Here is an 18,136-nt window from a genome sequence, read left to right on the forward strand (position 1 = left end):
ATCCTCGGATGTTTTCCTGGAGATTTTCTTGCTGACTCTATTCCAACATCGCACATTGTAGGTATACAGGCCAATGTCGTGCCTTGTGGTACTACAGGCAATGTGAGGCCACATCCTAATGCCACGGGCCAAATCGACACCTGCATGTGCCAGGCCTATGGCATTGATGAGCGTTGGCAAAAGTCAACTACACGTTGCACGATCTAATAGAGACCTTTATACAAGCTTGAAAGGAATAAACTCATTTTTATCATGCCTCCCATATCCATTGGTGATATCCTCCTCGCAGCGGGCAAGTAATGCCTGTCAGACAAGGGTCGTTGGATCCATTTTGGTGGAGGCTCCCGCAGTCCCGCCGCTCCACTGAGGTTGCATACGCTAACCCAAGTTATAACTGAATGGCGCTCCACGTGACAGGGGGTGTGTGCTTGGCTGTGACACGGCATTCCGATGACTCTCTTTTGCTGTTTCCTTGATTTGCATATTCTTCTGCCCCCTCCATCCAATTCACGGCTGCTTCAGTATCATGTCCTCAACCTCACACTGATTGCCGCGCATTCTCACGCACAAGACTTTTTCCCGCTGATTTCCCCTGCTCCTGTACCTCATACATTTGCATCTCCTGCATCTGCCACGTTCGTCCCGTCCCGTCTCCATCGGTTCCTGACTCCGCTACCCCGCCATTTACGTCATACGCAATGGCATCCTCGACCGCACAGTCTGGACCAACACGGGGACCTTTTGAGCCGCCGGTACCAACACCACAAACAGAACTGAAACAGCCGCCAAAGCGACCCAAATGGTGCCTCACCGAACATCTCCTGACAACGTACGGGTACGAATTCCAGACGGCCACGCAGCATCCGTTTCTCGAGGCAGCTGCCAAGGGTGAGCTCCCCAAGGACGTCCTGAGTCGCTGGCTCGCCAACGACAGGCTGTACATCCACAGGTAGGCCGCTTCTCTCATCGCCCAAACCCAACTGGCATTGACACGCTTCAGTTATATCCGCGCCGCCGGAAAGCTTCTCTCTACCATCGACTTGCCCCAGAAGATCCCGGCGCCCAAGCAAGATGGATCCGAGCCCGAACCCGAACAGTGGGAAACCCAGCTGGTGGACTGGCTGATCGAAGCCCTTGGCGCCGTCCGCAGAGAGGAGAGAATGTTCATCGAGGTTGCTGAGCGTTACGGCTTGAAAATTGACCTCACCAGTCCCGCCGCAACAGCGAAGAGCGTCAGCACCAGCACCAGCACCAGTGTCGAACACCATCTCCACGCTCCTGCCGCCAACGTTCTCACCATTCCCGATGAGCAAAAGCTCCCTGGCTTGCTGCAGATTTCCGAGCTCTTCTCCACCATCATACCTGCCCCCATCCCCGTAGCACCCGCGCGCGGTCTCGTCGTTGCCGTATCCGCTGACAAGTCATCGCCCGACGACCCGCCCTCTACCCCTGATCCTGACCAGACCGCGAAAGCCAGCGAGAGTGAGAAGGACAAAGAATCACAGCCTGACGATGAAGACGAACCAGAGGAGCAACCAGTTCATCCTCCTCCCGCTCTGCCATGGCTCGAAGGCGCTCTCACCTTCTATGGCACCGAGCTCGCCTACTTAGCCGCCTGGTCCTATGCTAAATCTCTACAAAACAAATATTCTGCGGGCGCCACCTCCCGCTCCGCTGGCACCCAAGGCCAAGAGTCTTCGTCCTCAAACAGCCCCCCCAGTGCCCCGAGACAATATACAACGCCTCCGCATACCTTCACTACCACAACTCCTGTCACTTCCCCCGCCCCATCCCGCGAAGCGCTTTCCGCATTCTCCTCGCCACACGTCAGCATTCAGCCGTTCCAGCCCCCTCCTCCCCCGAACAGCGCTTCCGGCGATAGATCTGCACCGGGAACGCAGGATGCGGATGGCGGCGCCCTGAGAAACGAGTTCATCCCCAACTGGAGCAGCGTGGAATTTGCACTCTTTGTTAACCGGCTGGGACGAATCATCGATGGTGCCGTGTCCGAGTTACTCGAAGCTGCGGGTGGAGAAGGCCCGGTGGCGAATGCGGCTAAGGGGGCTATTCTGAGGAGAGTGGAGGGCAGATGGAAGAGCTTGATGGTTGCTGAGGCGTCGTTTTGGCCCGATATCTAGGAGGTCGGGGGCACTCTTGGGGCTTATAAAGTTGGATTATCGTTGGGATGAAGACATCAAAATTCTTTGGTTTTATGGATGGGATCGTAGCATGACCGAATGTTATTCGTTATTTTGGATATACCTCGGAGAGATTCAAAGTACGCTGAATCCGGAATATACAGAATCTTCTTGCCCTCCTGCCCTGTTCGCTGAAGGCGCTACGTCGTTGATCTTGGAAGCAGCCATGTGAGTTTTGGTCTCTTTCTCCTCCTCCTAACGTACACGCGGACACTCCCGAGAGTCTGAAGAAGGCATAGATCCTACGCTGTGCTGCTCCTCCTTCCCCCCCAAGACAACCGTCTCTTCACGCCCCTCCCCATCGCCAAAGTCATGCTTTGGGGTTTGCTGACTGCCTCCAACAGACGACTTGTGTGTCTGAGCAAGGTCGGGCAAAAACCCGGCATCCTTGCCGTTTGCAAGATTGCCTGCAAGCGTAGACGTAGAATTCTGGACGCCCTCCAGACCCGTACCCCGCAGGAGATCCCCAACAGAACCACGATGATTTTTGGGGATCAAATCCGGACCAAAGTTTGGAAGTTGTGACCCGATCGAACCGGCTGCAATGTTAGAATCGGCTCTCCCACCAGTCATCCTCCCACCCCTGAACTTCCTCCTATGGTGCTTTGACCTGGGATTCTTAGCCTGCAAACTAACCAGTCGACCGCGCACTATCTCGCTGGACTTGTGATGCTGCTTGCTCAACTGCCGCATCTCGCGCCTGACACGGGTATATACCTCCGTTGCTGTATCGAGTACTCTTCGAATGGTTTGTAGCTCGGCTACTTCGGCTAGGGAGAGGATGCTGCTGGCGCCAGGAATGCTGTTGCGCTCGGCAACGGTGGCGGTACACCCAGTGGCGACGGCAATGCTTCCGCCCTGCGCGACGACGGAGGCGAGAGCGGAGAGTTTGAGCGTGACTTGGGAGAAGGTGTCGGTGAGGGTTGGGAGGTCGAGGAGCTCTGATGGATTTGGATCTGGGTTCGTGGTGAGAGCGGTGGGAGCGGTGGAAGTGAGAGTCTCGCGCTGACTGGTCTTTGTGGGACTGGTGGCGGGCGTTGACATTGTGCTTTTTCTGTCTGACGGTTCCCTCTTGATATTAGAGATGAGTGTTGATGGTGATGATCTTGGGGTAGTAATGATCTGTAGTGGTGAAAGATTTGTGGTGGATGACGGAGGCAGAGAATGAGTAGATACAGGAGTTTCCGACAACTTAAATATCAGGACTGGTGGGACATGGACAACTGGCGTGACTGGCGATTCGTCCGCTTGTTTGTTTGTTTGTTTTATCGATGTATGCAAACGGAGCCTGAAACAGTAATTGCAAAGGTAGTTGGCCGAACGAGCTGTCGGAGGCCTGTCGTGCGTTAAAAGTCTTCAATTTTGGTTGCCTATGCGCAGTTTGCATTTAACGGTTTGTGTTTGGTCAATGATTATGCATATTCATGTATGATTACGGCATTCAGGGCGGGTTGTCATGAGTCTAATTTGGTGTACCAGGCTAACGAACAAACCAGCATTGGACTTTACTTCTGTAGTACAATTATCACGCCAGTTTTCAAGAGCATGCTGACCGCAACGTCAATCCTGTGCCGAAGGCTCTAGGTCCTTGGAAAGCTCAGTTGACTCTGCTTCTCCAAGGTCACCTTTCGTCGAAGAGGCTTGCTCCTCCTCCGCTTTCAAGATCTCCTCATCAATCCGTCTGGACAAGTCCTCGTCACTGTAGCGGCCGTACATATGCCTGACCAGCTCACTCAACTGTACGGCCAACTGCGACGGAGTCTCTGCTGAATCGCGATGGCGTCGCATGAAGCGAACTCGAGCGGCGATGAGCTCATGAAACAGCTCGGCGTAGATATGTGTTGGCATTTTGCGTCCATTGCCGTTCCAGTTAGCAAGTTTTGCGAAAAAGTCGTACTCTTTGCCGGGTGCGTAGACGGCCGCCTTGTGGTGACGGGGGGCTTGCTGGTTGGCAACAAAAACCATGACTGCCACCTCAAAGGAGACGTTGCTGGGAGCAATGGGAATGTAGTTTCTTCTAAAGGCGTGGAGAACTAGTTCGTCGTGCTCAAGGCTGCGTAGAATGTGTGGGCGATCTTCCCATAGCATGCCCCTGGTAGGCAGTAGACACTCCTTGAGGGTCATGTTTGGTCGCCAAGGAGTGGACGCCATGGTTGCGACTTGTGATAACACCTGCGACTGAGCGTGTAAGTTTTCTGAGAGCTGTAGAGAAATGATTGACGGGAGCAAGGGGAGGTTGGAGACTGCGATATCGCAAAGTCAAAAGGTGTCTCAAAAGTTGGGAGCGCAGAATTGCGTAGGTACTCGCACTCGAGCAGGGAAGGGAGTGGCTACCTTCGTGTGTAAAAAGAGCGGCCGTAATGAAGCGCTGTTGTTGGGGCCCGTCGATATGTCGAATAAGACCGTTGATCAAGTCCTGAGTATGACAGCTGCCATGGACTTTGTGTGGCTGATTTTTGCCAGGGAAGGTAGACTGGAGAGAAATTGAGGGGAGGAAAGGAGAGGAAAGTGAAAGAAAGTGAAGGAAGGTGGGGCGCAGCATTCGGGGAGTTAATGACCACCAGCGTGGTGAATACATGCGAGATACGCCCCTCCAGCACTGGAAGAGAAACGGTCAGGAGCACAGGTATTAATGACTGGCTCTCACAGGTTGACTGATGGTTCCCCGTAACTACGGCTGTCTAGGCGGACGGGTCTAGGAAAGGAGAAGTGGAAAGGTTCGCTGTTGTGGCTTGTCGTCCTATCATCATTCCTAATAAAACTCGAAGTAGGCAGATCTTCCCATGAGTATCTTGCTGGAAAACTCGGCAAACACGCCCACCCCGGCTATTGAACTTATCGGCCACCGTCTCTCGAATATTCATGAGCTTGACAGAAAGGATTCCGCCGTCGACGGAGTGCCATATCTCCTTGTCACTGGGGATCAACTGCAGATAGTTGCTTAGTCTAGGGAAAGCAACAATAGAGGAAAAGGAAGATGACGATATTCGTCCCCTCGGCTTCTTCTATGTCGAGAGCGAAACATCATGGTTAAGTCCCAAAGGTTTGAGAAGTAAAACGAGAGGAGTGTTTTGTAGTATGGGTCAGTGACACTTACGAATTTGGTTTGGACCAAAATCACATCGCCTCTGAACCTCCCGCCGCTCCTCCAATTTGCTCTGCAGCCACAGGTCCCTGTCCACCCTCTGCCTTCAGGATTTCCTCCTCAAGTCGCTTGGAAAGCTCGACATCGGAATAGTGCCCCTCTGTTTTCTTGAGAAAAATGTCCATCTTCTCGGCAACCGAGGAGATAGTTCCAGTGTAGTCCGGGTGGTGGGTCAAGAAACAGACGCGAGCGTTGACAAGCTCGCGGAAGAACTCGATGAAGACGTGCTTCGGCATGCGACGACCAATGCGGACATCTTCGGCCAGGGTGGAGAGAAAGTGGTACTCTCGTCCACTAATATCCTTGGGCTTCCCCCTCCCCCCTGGAAGAAGTCGGTAAAAACCGAGTTCTTGTCCGGCAACCATGGCCACAATGTTAAGCTCATAGCCAATGTTTCCAGGGCAAATGGGTAAACCATTCTTGAGGAATGCTTTCAAAACAAGCTTGTCGTGCTCCAGGCTGCGAAGTACGGTCGGGCGATCCTGCCACATGAAGCCCTCAAGTGGAACGCACTCTTTCAGCGACAAGTTCTCTACAAAGACGGGTCGGGACGTCATTTCGGAGGGGGTAGGTAGGTTGAGCTGTGATAATCTAGAGTCAGCTTTGGGTTTTGGGAGTATCAGAGAAGGGGCATAGGTGTTGACCCTAGGGCGGTTTACTGTGTGAATCTCAATGCGATCTGAAATCTGAGGAAACCAGAGCTCGAATTTTTTGCACGATAAGGTGGTGTATGAGGAAGAACCAACCTAAAGGTAGGGATATGCGGAGATAGGAGTTGTTCAAGATGAGTTCTCGTGAGTGTGATTCTTTCCACGCAGTGGCGCCAAAAGTAGAAGATACAGCGGGTTGGAAATGGACCCGAGGTTCTGTTGAGAGTCGCAAAGCAAGACTGCCGTTACAGATTGTAGCGCGCAACCTGGTAGGGAAGGAGAAAGAGGTGTGCTGTGTTGGCGGATCAGACTCCAAAGGCTACAGCCGGATTGGAAGGAAAGTGGCAGACCATGACCGGCAGGCACACTCACGGCTGCCTGACGAGCAGTGCCTTGTGCAGTTGCAAACGAGCAAAGACGGGCACCTGATCACTCGCGGGAACGGCCCGGCACAGACTAAACTGGGCTAAGCTCAGAGGTAGAGGCACTTATAAGGGACGGGCCCAGACGTGTTTTCAACAGCGGGTGGTTGGTCGAATGGAATTTGGTAGCGTACAGTTTACCACTACGCATTCAAAAAGCCATGGGTTCGATTCCCATGGCGGCAACTGTTTACTCAATATTTGCCCAGGCCCGCACTTTCGGGTGCACGGGGGTTACGACCGCCCACTTTGTCTCGCTCGGGCTACCGTAGTATCAGTTGTGACCGTTCGGGGGGATATCTTGGGGGTGGTTCCCTGGGATATCATGACCAACCACATATATTTCCTTTCTGTTTTTTCCTTTTTTGTTCTGGTCTCCTCCGCTCACTCCTTATGTGTTGATATGTTCTCAGATCATATTGATAACACGGCATTTGCTACAGGTTCTGGTCCTCCCTCTGACGTATGCTAGCATGTAAATATATTGCGAACCAAGTTGTCTGCCGACCGAATAGATCACAGCATTGTACCTTGGAGTAGTGCGTATTGATGTATTGCATGCAGCTGTATTTATAGAGGTAGTATGGAAGAAAACTTTGGTTGGCCGTGAGGAAGCTGATGAAGGATCATGCCTCACTACAAGGATATGTTGAGAAAACCGGGTGCAAGTTGTGAAAGTTATAGGTAGTGTAACACTCGACGCAACATCCGCAAGATGTTGGTGTCTGATCACATCCATATCAGGCGTAGTACGCACTAACCACATCTATCTTGTCATATTGTCACTTGTGCTCCACCCTCCCCTTAAGCGTACACGAAGCGGATATTGATCTTCTTCTCAATAGTACCTAGAGGTACGTTATGGCATGGTAGTAGAGAAGGTTCATGAATGGCGATGGTCATTTGCCATTCTTCTGTCTTATCAACAATCGATCTAATAGTGTAGAATTAAACCTTCGATGATATGTCGTCATCAACACTAGCTACAGGTACTATCTGATGCATGAAAGACAACATCTCTTCTCATATCACAAACCACATCCCATGATCAAACGACAACGAGCTCTAACAGAAAGCTATAGGGCGACGTAAAGAGAGCAGATGCTTTTTCTGGCCGAAAGACCAACGCAGTTGTCGCTCTGATGCGACGCCACTATCTGCCAGTAGTCTTTAAATCTTATAGGCGATCGCATTCTTCTTCGGGCTTTCGAAGACATGATATGGCTTCCAGGCTCAAGGGTCGTGGTGTGTGTCACCCATAACCTCGTCTTCCTCTTCATCGGTGAGGGGATCCACGTCAGCGAAGAGATCAACGTCGTCAACGTAGCTGTTGGTGCTCAAAGTCCAGATAGTGCAGCCATCAAAGTCTGCGACCAGTGAAGACACTGCGGCGGCACCAGTAACGGGAGTGTCCTCACCGTCAGAGTCGATCTCTTCTTGCTCCTCTGTGGTTTCATCGTTGTCGTCGTCAAGTTCCGCATGCTCCGATTCCATCTTGACAAGAATATCCATTCCATCCCAAAACCACGCTACCGTAAGAAATCTGTCCACCGCCTGCACCAAAGGGGAAACTGGATACCGGTCGGTACCTCCCTCCTCATGATCCGCGAGATAAGCTTCGCGGGCTTTGACAATTTCGGCAAATAACTCGGCGAACGTCGAAGAGCTCAGTCTTCTCGAGAGAGGATGACTCTCCCGAACACTCCGGAGGAAATGCAACGTAGCGTCGGCGGTGATGAGACCATCGCCGTGACCGAGACTCTCGAAAAAGTCCACCGGAGGCTTTCTCCTGATTGCAGCATCCGTAGCGATGTCCATAATCTCTCTCAAGGACGTTTGCAAATGTCTGGCCTTGAAGAAGAGCAAGGTATCCATCATGACGTACCAAATTGCCTTGTCGCGCCTCAATCGTGTGGTAACAGTGGTTCCGGCCTAATGGAACTTCATACCAACCTTTGGCATAAAATTCTTGAGTTTGTCCCAACGCTTGGTGGGGTCAGGCCGGGCAGGAGGGGCGGCGCGGGCAATGGGGAGAGTACCATCAAGGCGAGGACGTAGAGGCAGCGGGACGTTCGAAGAGCCAAAATAGTAGGGTTGGTAGCGGTTGTTGCCGCCATTTCCGTTGCTATCGCTACCGCGAATTGGGCCGGGCATGTTTCTGTAAGGGGTATTGTTAGCATCTCCATTTGTGAAAACTGTGGGCTGAAGATGTACATAGCGCATAGGCAAGTAAAGAGATAAGTCGCCCGGGGTCAAGTAAGAGTAGGAGTGAGGATGAGGGAAGATGACAATCTTTGTCACCTTGGCAGTCCCCTCGTAATAAGGAAAACCCAAATTTTGTTGATAAACTGGGCTTGAAAGGTCGTTTTAAAAATGGGGAGGTTGTTGGTTCAATAAGACTTACCAAATCGGCTTGGGTCGAAGGGCAAAAAAATCGACCGGAAATCTGATTGTAGAAAGACCAGAAAAGGCGCGCAGGCTGGTAAGTGATGGCGATGTTGATAATGAAGAGTGGTTGAAGGTAGATCTGAATTGCGAAGGAAGAAGTCGCGTACAAGTACTCGATTGGAGCTCTGGGGTATGTCACTCGCGTCGTTTGTGGTGCGGGGCGAAGTCTTGGTTGAAAGTTTGTGCATGCTGTGTGAGAGGAAAAAATAAATTTGGGGGAGGCATACTGTAGCTTGGCAGGAGCTCTTGAAAGTTCTAATGGAAGAGCCGTTTGGAGTGACTGTGGCGCCCCAGACCAGGTTCCTTCTCCGACACTCATGTGGCTTAGAGATCTTTACAGATGGGATGAATTGCGGCAAACCTCACGGAACGACAAATGAAAATCAGAGTGGAAACTCATTCAGCTGAAGGTTCATCGTAGAGAATTCACCACGCGTCAACGCAGGCCACAAATGTGTAACGGACGTATGCTTTGCAAATGTGTATTTACCTGAAGGCCTTGACGCTCAGGGAAGACGCATTAGCTAGACAGCTATTGCTGTAGAGCACAGGATAAGTATTGAGCGCCGTCAACGTACGAGGAGAACGGGTGACGCCTTTGCGAAGGGGTAAAGGAAAGTGATATTGTATCAAAGGGGGTCAAGTATCGCTTGTGCTCATTCGAACCAGAATTCGAACAGTCATGGCGTTATTTCGAACCGACTGATAGCTCGCTTGCCAACTTGGCTGCACGGATGCCGCGAACGCTGGAGTAGAAGACGGTGCAATTGCCGGCATGTTTGCAATCCTGCGCTAGCCTTTGCGACTCTCCTCTAGGTCCATAATTTGGAACAGAATGGGCGTACCTGGTTAGTATGATCAAGTCCGATAATCATGCTCGTGATGGATGGGATATCTGTGATTGCTGACTAAGTATTGGTGCCACGAATCTCTTGTGGGCCATCATGAGATGTCGCTCTGAGAAGAAGCAGATTGTTTCCCGCCCCAAGATAGTCCCATAGGCAGATATATGGATGACATCCTCCACCGCGGTCAACTGGGAGCTGATACTCACTATCGGCAGTGCACCTGGCCTGTGTGTCTGGGTGGATGGCTGGGTTATTGGAACAGTATTTCTTCTTCTGTCGTGGAGGGATTGCGAAAGGGGACCCATATTTGACTCGTTCGTAAAGTGATCACAGCACCCGTGTGCCGAAATCCCCAGTATTCATTGGTCTGGGTACGCTGTCATTGAGTGTCTGACCAGTACTATCATGCTTTGGAGACTAACAGATGGACTGAAGTCAAAAGTGGATTGATGCTGCTTGTCTTGAGTGGACTGCTCATGGATTGACGTTGATGAGGCTCAAGCGAATGTATGCATGCGAGGTCAGGGTATCCTGACTAGTAAGACCGCCGATCATGCGCCTCTGGCCTCGGCCGAATTTGGAGTAATGGTGCCACATGTGGCGGTGCAAATAAATGACTAAGCGACGCGACACGGCCTTTGCTCGGGCTGGTCGGCGTGGGACCGGGAGGACTGGAGACGGGCAACTGAACGGTGTCGCACAGGGGCCACGCCGCCAAGGGAACCAAGGGGCCAAGCACCCCCTGTGACGCCGCTGCAATCAGCCAGTATGTGGTCCCAACATTGCGCAAGAGAGACCCGAGCCAGGCAGGTGTCCACAGGGGGTACGCCGTTCCGTCACAGCAACATTGATGCCCGCATGCAATTTACCCACCTCCGTCAATCTTCCTTGCTGGCTTCATTTGTGGTATCGTTCCGCTCTCCCAGTCGTCACTTGAGACATCGTTATTGTACCATTTTTAGAACCCTCAACAACCTGGGCTCTTCTTGGTCCATCTCTGACACAGCTGAACTCCGACGTTCGTTGACCTACCACAAGCGTCATCCCATCGTTCTTAGTCTTTCCAGAACAGGGACACCGGGCACTATCGCCATCCCGGGGCACCTCGACCTAGACTTCTTTCTGTGTCTAGGTCACGCTCCTTTGCCCACCACCCTTCAACCAGGACGGGGTAATCTGCCCTACGCCCACGCTCTTTCTGGAACCCCTTTATAAGTCTGCGGACATCTAATTTCGATCCGATCCACTTCTTGGCCCCTCGTCTCCCCCTTCCCCAGACTTGGGCCATCGAAACTCCCCGTCTAGACTCCCATTCCGCTATCCTCTGGTTCCGAACCGACCGGGTCGCATGCGAACCACCGCCGCCCTCAACCCCATCGCGATCCTTCGCCGGCCTTCATAATGGCGCCCGATAAGAGCCAGTTCCGCTACGAGCCCGCACCCCCCATACCTACCTACGACGAGGCCATCGCTTCCGGCGCCGGCAGCCATACCGTCTTCGAAGCTCCACACTCCCCTCTCGATGCCACAGACCATACAGAAGGCCACTCCCTGCTCGGCGGTACGGCATCATCATCGAGCACTCATGACCGGACACGTCCACCGCGCGGCTACCAGCCACCCACAGTCGAGACAGACGACGAAGGAGAGTCGTGGGGCTCGTCTGACGATGATAGCGATTCCGAGGCCGATCACGTTCGACGCGAGATGCAAGAGATGGAAATAGACGACTCCAGCCACCGTTCGCAAAGTATATGGGGCAAGCGCATAGGGAGATTTTCACTACCACGATGGAAGTGGGGGTGGAGGTTACCACAAATATCACTACCCCGATTCAGGAGACACGATGCCAACGCCAGTTTGGAATCCGCTACGACGCCAGCCGCCAACGGTAATACGAATAACAGTAACAACGACGAACCACCAAGCTCTGGAAGTCGATTCGCCTTCCCGACATTCGGCAGCACCGCCCTTTTCCTGCTGGTTGGGCGCCTCCTCGCCCTGTTCCTTCTTCTCGGCTTTGTTTACTTGATATTCGTCTCCGATGTGTTCGGCAACATGTCGCGCCGCCTCGGCTCGGGCATGTTCAATCCCAACGATATCCGGCAATATCTGGAATCCAACATCAGTTCCAATCAGATCAAGGACAATCTCCAGCATTTCACCTCGTACTCTCACCTGGCTGGTACCGAAGGCGACTACGCCCTGATGGAGGATATCGAGTTGCTCTTCCGTAAATACGGTCTTGAAGACGTTTCGCGCGACACCTATCACGTATATCTCAATTATCCCAAAGTCGATGGGCGTGCGGTGGAAATCATTGACGACAAGGCGGACAACGGAAAAGGCAAGGCTATATGGTCTGCGAAGCTGGAGGAGAATGACCGGGCAACTGGGTTGACTGGACACCAAACATGGGCTTTTCACGGTCACTCGAAAACGGGTGATGTTCGCGGCCGGCTCATCTACGCCAACTACGGCTCGCGCGAGGACTTCCAGCGCATCAAGGACCTTGGGATCCAGACTGCTGGCGCCATCGCTCTTGTTCGCTACTACGGCCCCCACGCCGATCGCGCTCTGAAGGTCAAGGCTGCTGAGCTCGCAGGTTTCGCAGGTTGTCTCATCTATTCGGACCCACTCGATGACGGTTTCAAGAAAGGCGATACTGCGCCGAAGGGGCCTTTTATGCCTGCTGATGGAGTCCAGCGTGGCAGCGTCAGTCTCATGTCGTGGGTCGTCGGTGATGTGTTGACCCCGGGCTGGGGCAGCAGGGAAAACATGCCAAGAATGAAGAAGGAACAGACCAAGGGACTGGTCAAAATTCCCTCTCTTCCGCTTGCCTGGCGTGATGCCAAGGTCCTTTTGCAGCATCTCAAGGGCAAGGGCCAGCGTGTGCCGGAAGACTGGGTGGGCGGTGTTCCTGATGTTGACGAGTGGTGGACAGGCGACCACGAAAACTCGCCCATTGTCCGGCTCAAGAACGATCAGGACGAAAACGAGAAGCAGGCCATATGGAACGTATATGGAAGCATTCTGGGAATTGAGCAGGAAGAGAAGAAGGTCATCATTGGCAACCATCGTGACGCTTGGACTTTGGGCGCCGCCGACCCCCATTCGGGCACGGCCATCATGCTCGAGCTCGCCCGCGTCTTTGGCGAGTTGTTGAGAATGGGCTGGCGTCCGCTCAGGACTATCCAGTTTATGTCCTGGGACGCAGAGGAGTACAACCTCATTGGCTCGACTGAATTCGTTGAGCAAAATGATGATATGCTGCGTAAGGACGCGCTGGCGTACATCAACCTCGACACCGCAGTAACGGGCAACACCCTACACGTAGCCGGCTCGCCCGTGTTCAAGGGCCTCCTGATGCAGATCCTCGACATAGTCAGAGATCCCTATGAGAACGCCACGCTAAAAGAGCTCTGGGAGCGCAGAAATGCCAATGACCTCGAAGGCCTCGGCGCGGGCTCGGACTACGTCGCTTTCCAGGACATCGTCGGCACGTCCTCCATCGACCTGCACTTCGATGGCAAGGGCCATCCTTACCACTCCAGCTACGACACATTCGAGTGGATGGAACAGGTCGGCGACCCGGACTTTGTCCACCACACGATGCTGGGACAGGTCGTCGCTCTTCTCTTGTACGAGCTGACCGATCGTCCCGTCTTGCCGTTTGATATGGCGCACTATGCTGAGAAGATCCGTGACTGGACTGGAGAGATTGTCCGGTGGGTTGAGGATCAGGCCAAGAACGCAAAGAAGGATGCTGTGCCCAAGGAACTTACGGCGTCGCTCAACAGCATGATAAAGGCCAGCGATGAGGTCATGGAAGCCGTGCGTCGGTTCGTGGCATGGGAGCATGAGTGGCAGTCGAGTGTTATCGCGAGCGGTGGATGGGAGCCTTCGGGATGGGGCAGGAGGAGGTGCGAGTTTAATTCGAAGATGGCGTGGTTTGAGACGGATTTGTTGGATCCTGAGGGTGTAAGTCTTTCCTCTCCCTTCTCTTTGCCCTTGCTCTGCTGTCCTCTTTAATTATCTCCTCGTCCCCTCTCTTCCCTCCTAAAATGCTAACTCCCCCTTTACCCATTACAGATCCCAAACCGCACCCAATTCAAACACGTCCTCTTCGGCCCTCAACTCTGGTCCGGCTACGACGAGGCCTACTTCCCTTCAATCCGCGACACCGTCGACTCCGGGGACTGGAGTCTGGCCAACCGCACCATCGCCAAGGTTGCCGGCATTATCAAACGGGCGGCGGCGAACTTAGCGGAGGGGACTCTGGGAGGATAGAGAAAACCTTTGTTGAAATGGCTATGCTGCTTGATGTACTTTTCCTTCCATTTGTTCTCAAAGCGTTTCTTGTCGTTTTCTTTGGTTTTTGGGTACATATTTTCCAGTTATTACGTAGAACCAGCTCGTTACTGCTGTCTGTATATCTATTCATACCTTCTTATTTTTTTTCTTTGTCCGATAGAAGATGATTACTGTGGGTGGATGGATGCATGAGGCAGCGTGTTGTTTGGGAAAGGGAACTTGTCGGAAGTATTAACAAAGCGAGCATCGTCGTCACAAGCAAACTCTGTAGTGCTCCGGTCTATACTCTCTTTTCTTTATCGTTCAATGATTTGCATCGCATGGCGCAGTTGGCGGATTGTTTCCCTTGTTGTCACATCCTTCCTTTTCAATCCCTTTTGTGTGGCGGCTAAATATCACCGTCGCTATGAAGCTTGCCACCATAGCACGATCCTAGAAAAGCCTCACGAGGCCAAATGATGGCTAATCGAGCCCAGAATCGGCATTCATAGAGCTGATTGTAATCCCCGAAATGTACAATGAACTGCGGCTCTCAACGCCTTGCTCTCCGTCATTACATATCTACGTACGGTGGGTTGGTTATAGCTATCGTACCATAGGGGGTTTGGGTTTCCTGTCCTGTCCTGTCCTGTCCATCCATCATGTAACTGCATCATCATCGCTCATCTGGTGTCGCATCTCGTCACATCTCATCTCGTTCCGTCCGCCGTTGGGCTTTTGTTACACTAACAACAAGACTCAAAAAAATCTGCTGCTTACTGCTTACTTGGGAGTAAGCACGATGCCCTCGTACTCCTTGCTCCTGATAATCTCCAAGGTCTGCATAAAGTGCTTCCGGCTGGCCTCGACCGAGGCCGAGTCTTGCTGGTTACCGGCCAGGTTGGAGTGTATAAGCTCGATAAGGCCGTTGAGGTACTTTGTAGTAACCTACAAGGATAAGAAAAGATAGTTAGACGCCATGGCTTTTTCTGACGGGGCGAAAAGGGTAAGTGATGACCTACCGATTCATTCTTTTGGTCAAAGTAATACACATATCTGTCCAGGATTTCGACAAACAGCTCGATCGAGGTAGCAGTCTCCATGCACGAATCTGCAACACGAAGGGCACGCTGCAGGCATTCGAGAACACGCTTGCCGTCTCGGTAAAGCTATCGCATAACATGTTAGAACCGTGTGAAACCTCGCAAAACAAAGAGGAACGGAGAAATGCTATTACTAACCTCGGTCTCTTCGGTCTCCCCGTTACTAGCAATAGGAGTCGCCCACCACAAATGACTGGCCAGATACACAGCCCGGCACTGATCCGGCTTCCTCAACAGCTTGCTCGCGTGCTGCGCGCACTTGGTGATGAGCGTGTCGTAGTTCTCCTTTCCAAAGTTGCGTGTGCGGTGCAGAGCGCTGGCAATCGCGCAAACGGCCTGGAACTGCGCCTTGGAATCGCTGATCGCCTCTTCATACACCGTGAACGCCTGCGCAAAGAACTCGTACGCCACCTCCTCGAACTCGGTCTTGTCGGCCATTTGACCGCACGAGCAAAAGAGGCGCAGGGACAGCTCGGCGGCGCCGGCGCCGTTGACGCGCGTGTAGAGGGTGGAGATGGCCGAGTGGAGGAACTTGAAGAGCGCGGAGCACTGCGACTGCCAGTTATCGTCGTAGTGCTCGCGAGCCTTGTAGCGTCGGGCGAGCTTGAGGCCGGCGGTGATGAGAGGCGGCGTCGTGGTCCGGATCCGCTCGTTGCCCTCGGCGTAGGCCTTCCGTGTCATCTGCAGGAGGCGGAATTGGGTGTCGTTATCCTCCGCCTGGAGGAGGTGGACAAGGCGGGCCAGCCAGCCCTGTTCCTCCAAAGTCTCGTCTGTCTCCAGGGCACGGCCGCGCTGCTGCACGACACCGGGGTAGCCAGACGGCGCTTGCGACCCTTCTTTGATGAGGACCTTGAGCACCTCCAGGACATTCTCGAGGTTGGCCGTGGTAGTGATGTGGGTTTGGTTCTTGATTAGGTGTCTGGCCACTTCGCCAGCAACAGCCCGCCGCGTAGGATAGGTTTGTGATTGGAACAGAGGAACGTATGTAGGTAGGGCGAGTGCCGTAAATATCGACACATACCTCTTGAGAGGTGCCTGAAGCAAGGCCAGGATGCTCTGCTGCGCTGGTGGCGAATGCAAATCGGCACTGTTGGCGTGTTCTTTTACCTTTGAGTGGGCGTAGTCGAGGATTTGGTCGACATAATCTAGCCTTTCAGGATAGATGTTGAGAGCTAGGTTCGTAAGGGATACACACAGCGCGATGGTGTCCTGGATCGGAAGATGTTGCGCCTGCACAAGGTTCTTGACCTGCCCGAAAAAGATTTCGTATAGGGGCACGTTCTCGGGAATGCCCCTGTGCTTCTTGGCTGGTTCGACTTCATCTCCATTTGTCACGGTAGCCTCGGTCTCTGCTACTGATGGTTCGGCGTTCAGAGTTTCATCGGTCGAGCCCACATCAGTTTCTGCATGCTCCCCATTTTCAGGGGCTTCGGGTGTCGGCGCGCTCGCTTCTTCGGTTTCCGCAGCCGATTTTGCGAGTTTCACCCTTTCCAGCAGGTTCGCGAGTGCTTCTTCCTCCAACTGGCCCCTATCCTCGCCTTCTTCATTCTGTGCCTCTCGCTCGGCGTAGTCGGATAGTCTGTCCATCAGGCCAATAACAATTCCCTTTACGTTAACGTGGGGATTTAACCTGGACACAGCGGCGAGGAACTGATCGAGGGTGTGAAGATGGAACTCGTCAGGGAATACCTGAGTGATGACCTCAAGCAGATATTCCTGCGCCAGGACATCCCGACACTGCACAACCTGCTCCAGCAGGGGGGCCAGAATGCCATTTTTGTATGTCGGCAGATCCACCAGCTGGCTTAGACGGACAATGTTGTTTCCTACAAGCAATTGCAGCTCTTTCCTCTCCTGTGTCCGCTGGTCTCTCTCTCTCGAGTGTCCTTGATGTTGTAACCGAACCCAGAGCTTGTTCATCTCAACGAAATTGGTCAGGATGAAGTTGATCGAGTCCTGCAGGTTGCCCTCTGGGCCTTCGGAGTCGCCAGTCGGGAGATAGTCGCGTGCCTGTCCGGAGAGGTAGTAGCGCAGAAACAAACCGCGAACAGGGTGCTGGACACCACGGCTCATGTCCATCATGTCCTTCATTAACTCCTTGACGGGAGCGCCGTCGATGGACATGTAGGCGGTGCCGACCGTGATCATGAGATAAAGGCGGGGTATAATGTTGCCGGCATACTGGACGAGTTCGTAGAGGTCGGCGAGGTGGTTAACGGGGTGATTCTCGCGCAAGTGGACGGAGAGGTACCGGAGAGCATCGAAGACAGCCATGTAGAGCTCGTAGTACTGTTTGGGGCCCAGACTGCTGGTTCGAAGCTCCGAGACAAGGGTGGAGCTATAGGATGTCGAGGGTGGTCGACGGTCAGCACCAGCACCAGCGCATATCGGGCCATGCCGTGACACGCTCCTTTGGGGACATACCAGCACTTGAGAGCATCCATGAGCTTTCCGGGGGTGTCGAGACATTTGCGCATGAGGGTGCTTTGCTGGCGCACGGCGATCAAGGCATCTTCGAGGAGGCGGGCCTGGTCCTCAGGCGGCGCGGGGGTCGACATGTCGCTTCTTTGCTGCTTGTAGCGCTCCTACGATGCGTGAGGGTGGATGTCTTTGGCGTCGTGTTTGATCCAACGGTTGTTGTGTTCGAGGTGGCTAGGAAGCGCGGGACCATACGAGCATTAATCTTGTGCTGATGAAGGGAACGGGGAGGGCGCAGTAGAATGTAGTGAATGTCGGGATGTTGTTCAGAGGCGCGGAATGACGACGCTCGAGGAGAGAGAGCCGTAGCTGAGCTGGGCTGTCTGGGCTGTTGTAGGTAGAGTTCCAAAGGCACTTCGCATGAGCTGCCTGTAAAAGCTAACAGGTCAGCGGGGAGTATCCATATGTTGCAGGGTGTGAGCTGTTAGTGGAACTAGCATAGCCAAACATGTAGCTGCCCCTGGCTGCCCACCAAGCTGGAGCTCTTGATTACGTAAGGTTCTCCATATGTGATACGTACTTGGATGACACAGACATAAGGGTTAGGGGTA

General features: G+C 53.2%; 7 protein-coding genes across 7 annotated transcripts; 2 read left to right on the forward strand and 5 right to left on the reverse strand.

Annotated features, from left to right (window-relative positions):
• Positions 1 to 698: 698 nt before the first annotated feature.
• On the forward strand, positions 699 to 2,138 carry B0T23DRAFT_323008 (uncharacterized protein; the record flags this gene model as incomplete). Its single annotated transcript, XM_062835330.1, has 2 exons — positions 699 to 949; positions 1,001 to 2,138. 2 exons carry the CDS (start codon positions 699 to 701, stop codon positions 2,136 to 2,138), a joined length of 1,389 nt encoding a protein of 462 aa, XP_062690041.1.
• A 255-nt stretch (positions 2,139 to 2,393) lies between these two features.
• B0T23DRAFT_323637 (uncharacterized protein) lies at positions 2,394 to 3,284 on the reverse strand (the record flags this gene model as incomplete). Its single annotated transcript, XM_062835367.1, has 1 exon — positions 2,394 to 3,284. A coding segment is annotated over one exon (891 nt), but the record flags the coding sequence as incomplete, so codon positions are not given.
• Positions 3,285 to 3,758: 474 nt separating this feature from the next.
• B0T23DRAFT_446864 (uncharacterized protein) lies at positions 3,759 to 4,349 on the reverse strand (the record flags this gene model as incomplete). Its single annotated transcript, XM_062840978.1, has 1 exon — positions 3,759 to 4,349. The coding sequence occupies one exon, from the start codon at positions 4,347 to 4,349 to the stop codon at positions 3,759 to 3,761; it is 591 nt and encodes a 196-aa protein (XP_062690043.1).
• A 966-nt stretch (positions 4,350 to 5,315) lies between these two features.
• B0T23DRAFT_407119 (uncharacterized protein) lies at positions 5,316 to 5,900 on the reverse strand (the record flags this gene model as incomplete). Its single annotated transcript, XM_062839160.1, has 1 exon — positions 5,316 to 5,900. One exon carries the CDS (start codon positions 5,898 to 5,900, stop codon positions 5,316 to 5,318), a length of 585 nt encoding a protein of 194 aa, XP_062690044.1.
• Positions 5,901 to 7,648: 1,748 nt separating this feature from the next.
• B0T23DRAFT_431543 (uncharacterized protein) lies at positions 7,649 to 8,569 on the reverse strand (the record flags this gene model as incomplete). Its single annotated transcript, XM_062840328.1, has 2 exons — positions 7,649 to 8,266; positions 8,369 to 8,569. 2 exons carry the CDS (start codon positions 8,567 to 8,569, stop codon positions 7,649 to 7,651), a joined length of 819 nt encoding a protein of 272 aa, XP_062690045.1.
• Positions 8,570 to 11,112: 2,543 nt separating this feature from the next.
• B0T23DRAFT_407120 (uncharacterized protein) lies at positions 11,113 to 14,001 on the forward strand (the record flags this gene model as incomplete). The annotated part of the gene is made up of 2 exons (XM_062839161.1): positions 11,113 to 13,692; positions 13,804 to 14,001. The coding sequence occupies 2 exons, from the start codon at positions 11,113 to 11,115 to the stop codon at positions 13,999 to 14,001; spliced, it is 2,778 nt and encodes a 925-aa protein (XP_062690046.1).
• Positions 14,002 to 14,443: 442 nt separating this feature from the next.
• On the reverse strand, positions 14,444 to 17,978 carry B0T23DRAFT_217762 (vacuolar protein sorting-associated protein 35). The gene is made up of 4 exons (XM_062833673.1): positions 17,532 to 17,978; positions 15,246 to 17,445; positions 15,027 to 15,173; positions 14,444 to 14,952 (listed from the first exon to the last, which is right to left on the reverse strand). Exons 1-4 carry the CDS (start codon positions 17,663 to 17,665, stop codon positions 14,788 to 14,790), a joined length of 2,646 nt encoding a protein of 881 aa, XP_062690047.1. The 5' UTR covers positions 17,666 to 17,978; the 3' UTR covers positions 14,444 to 14,787.
• Between the last annotated feature and the right edge of the window lie 158 nt (positions 17,979 to 18,136).

Source organism: Neurospora hispaniola (genome assembly GCF_033458365.1).
Source record: "Neurospora hispaniola strain FGSC 10403 chromosome Unknown B0T23scaffold_7, whole genome shotgun sequence".
In the NCBI taxonomy this organism is placed as follows: Eukaryota; Fungi; Ascomycota; class Sordariomycetes; order Sordariales; family Sordariaceae; genus Neurospora; species Neurospora hispaniola.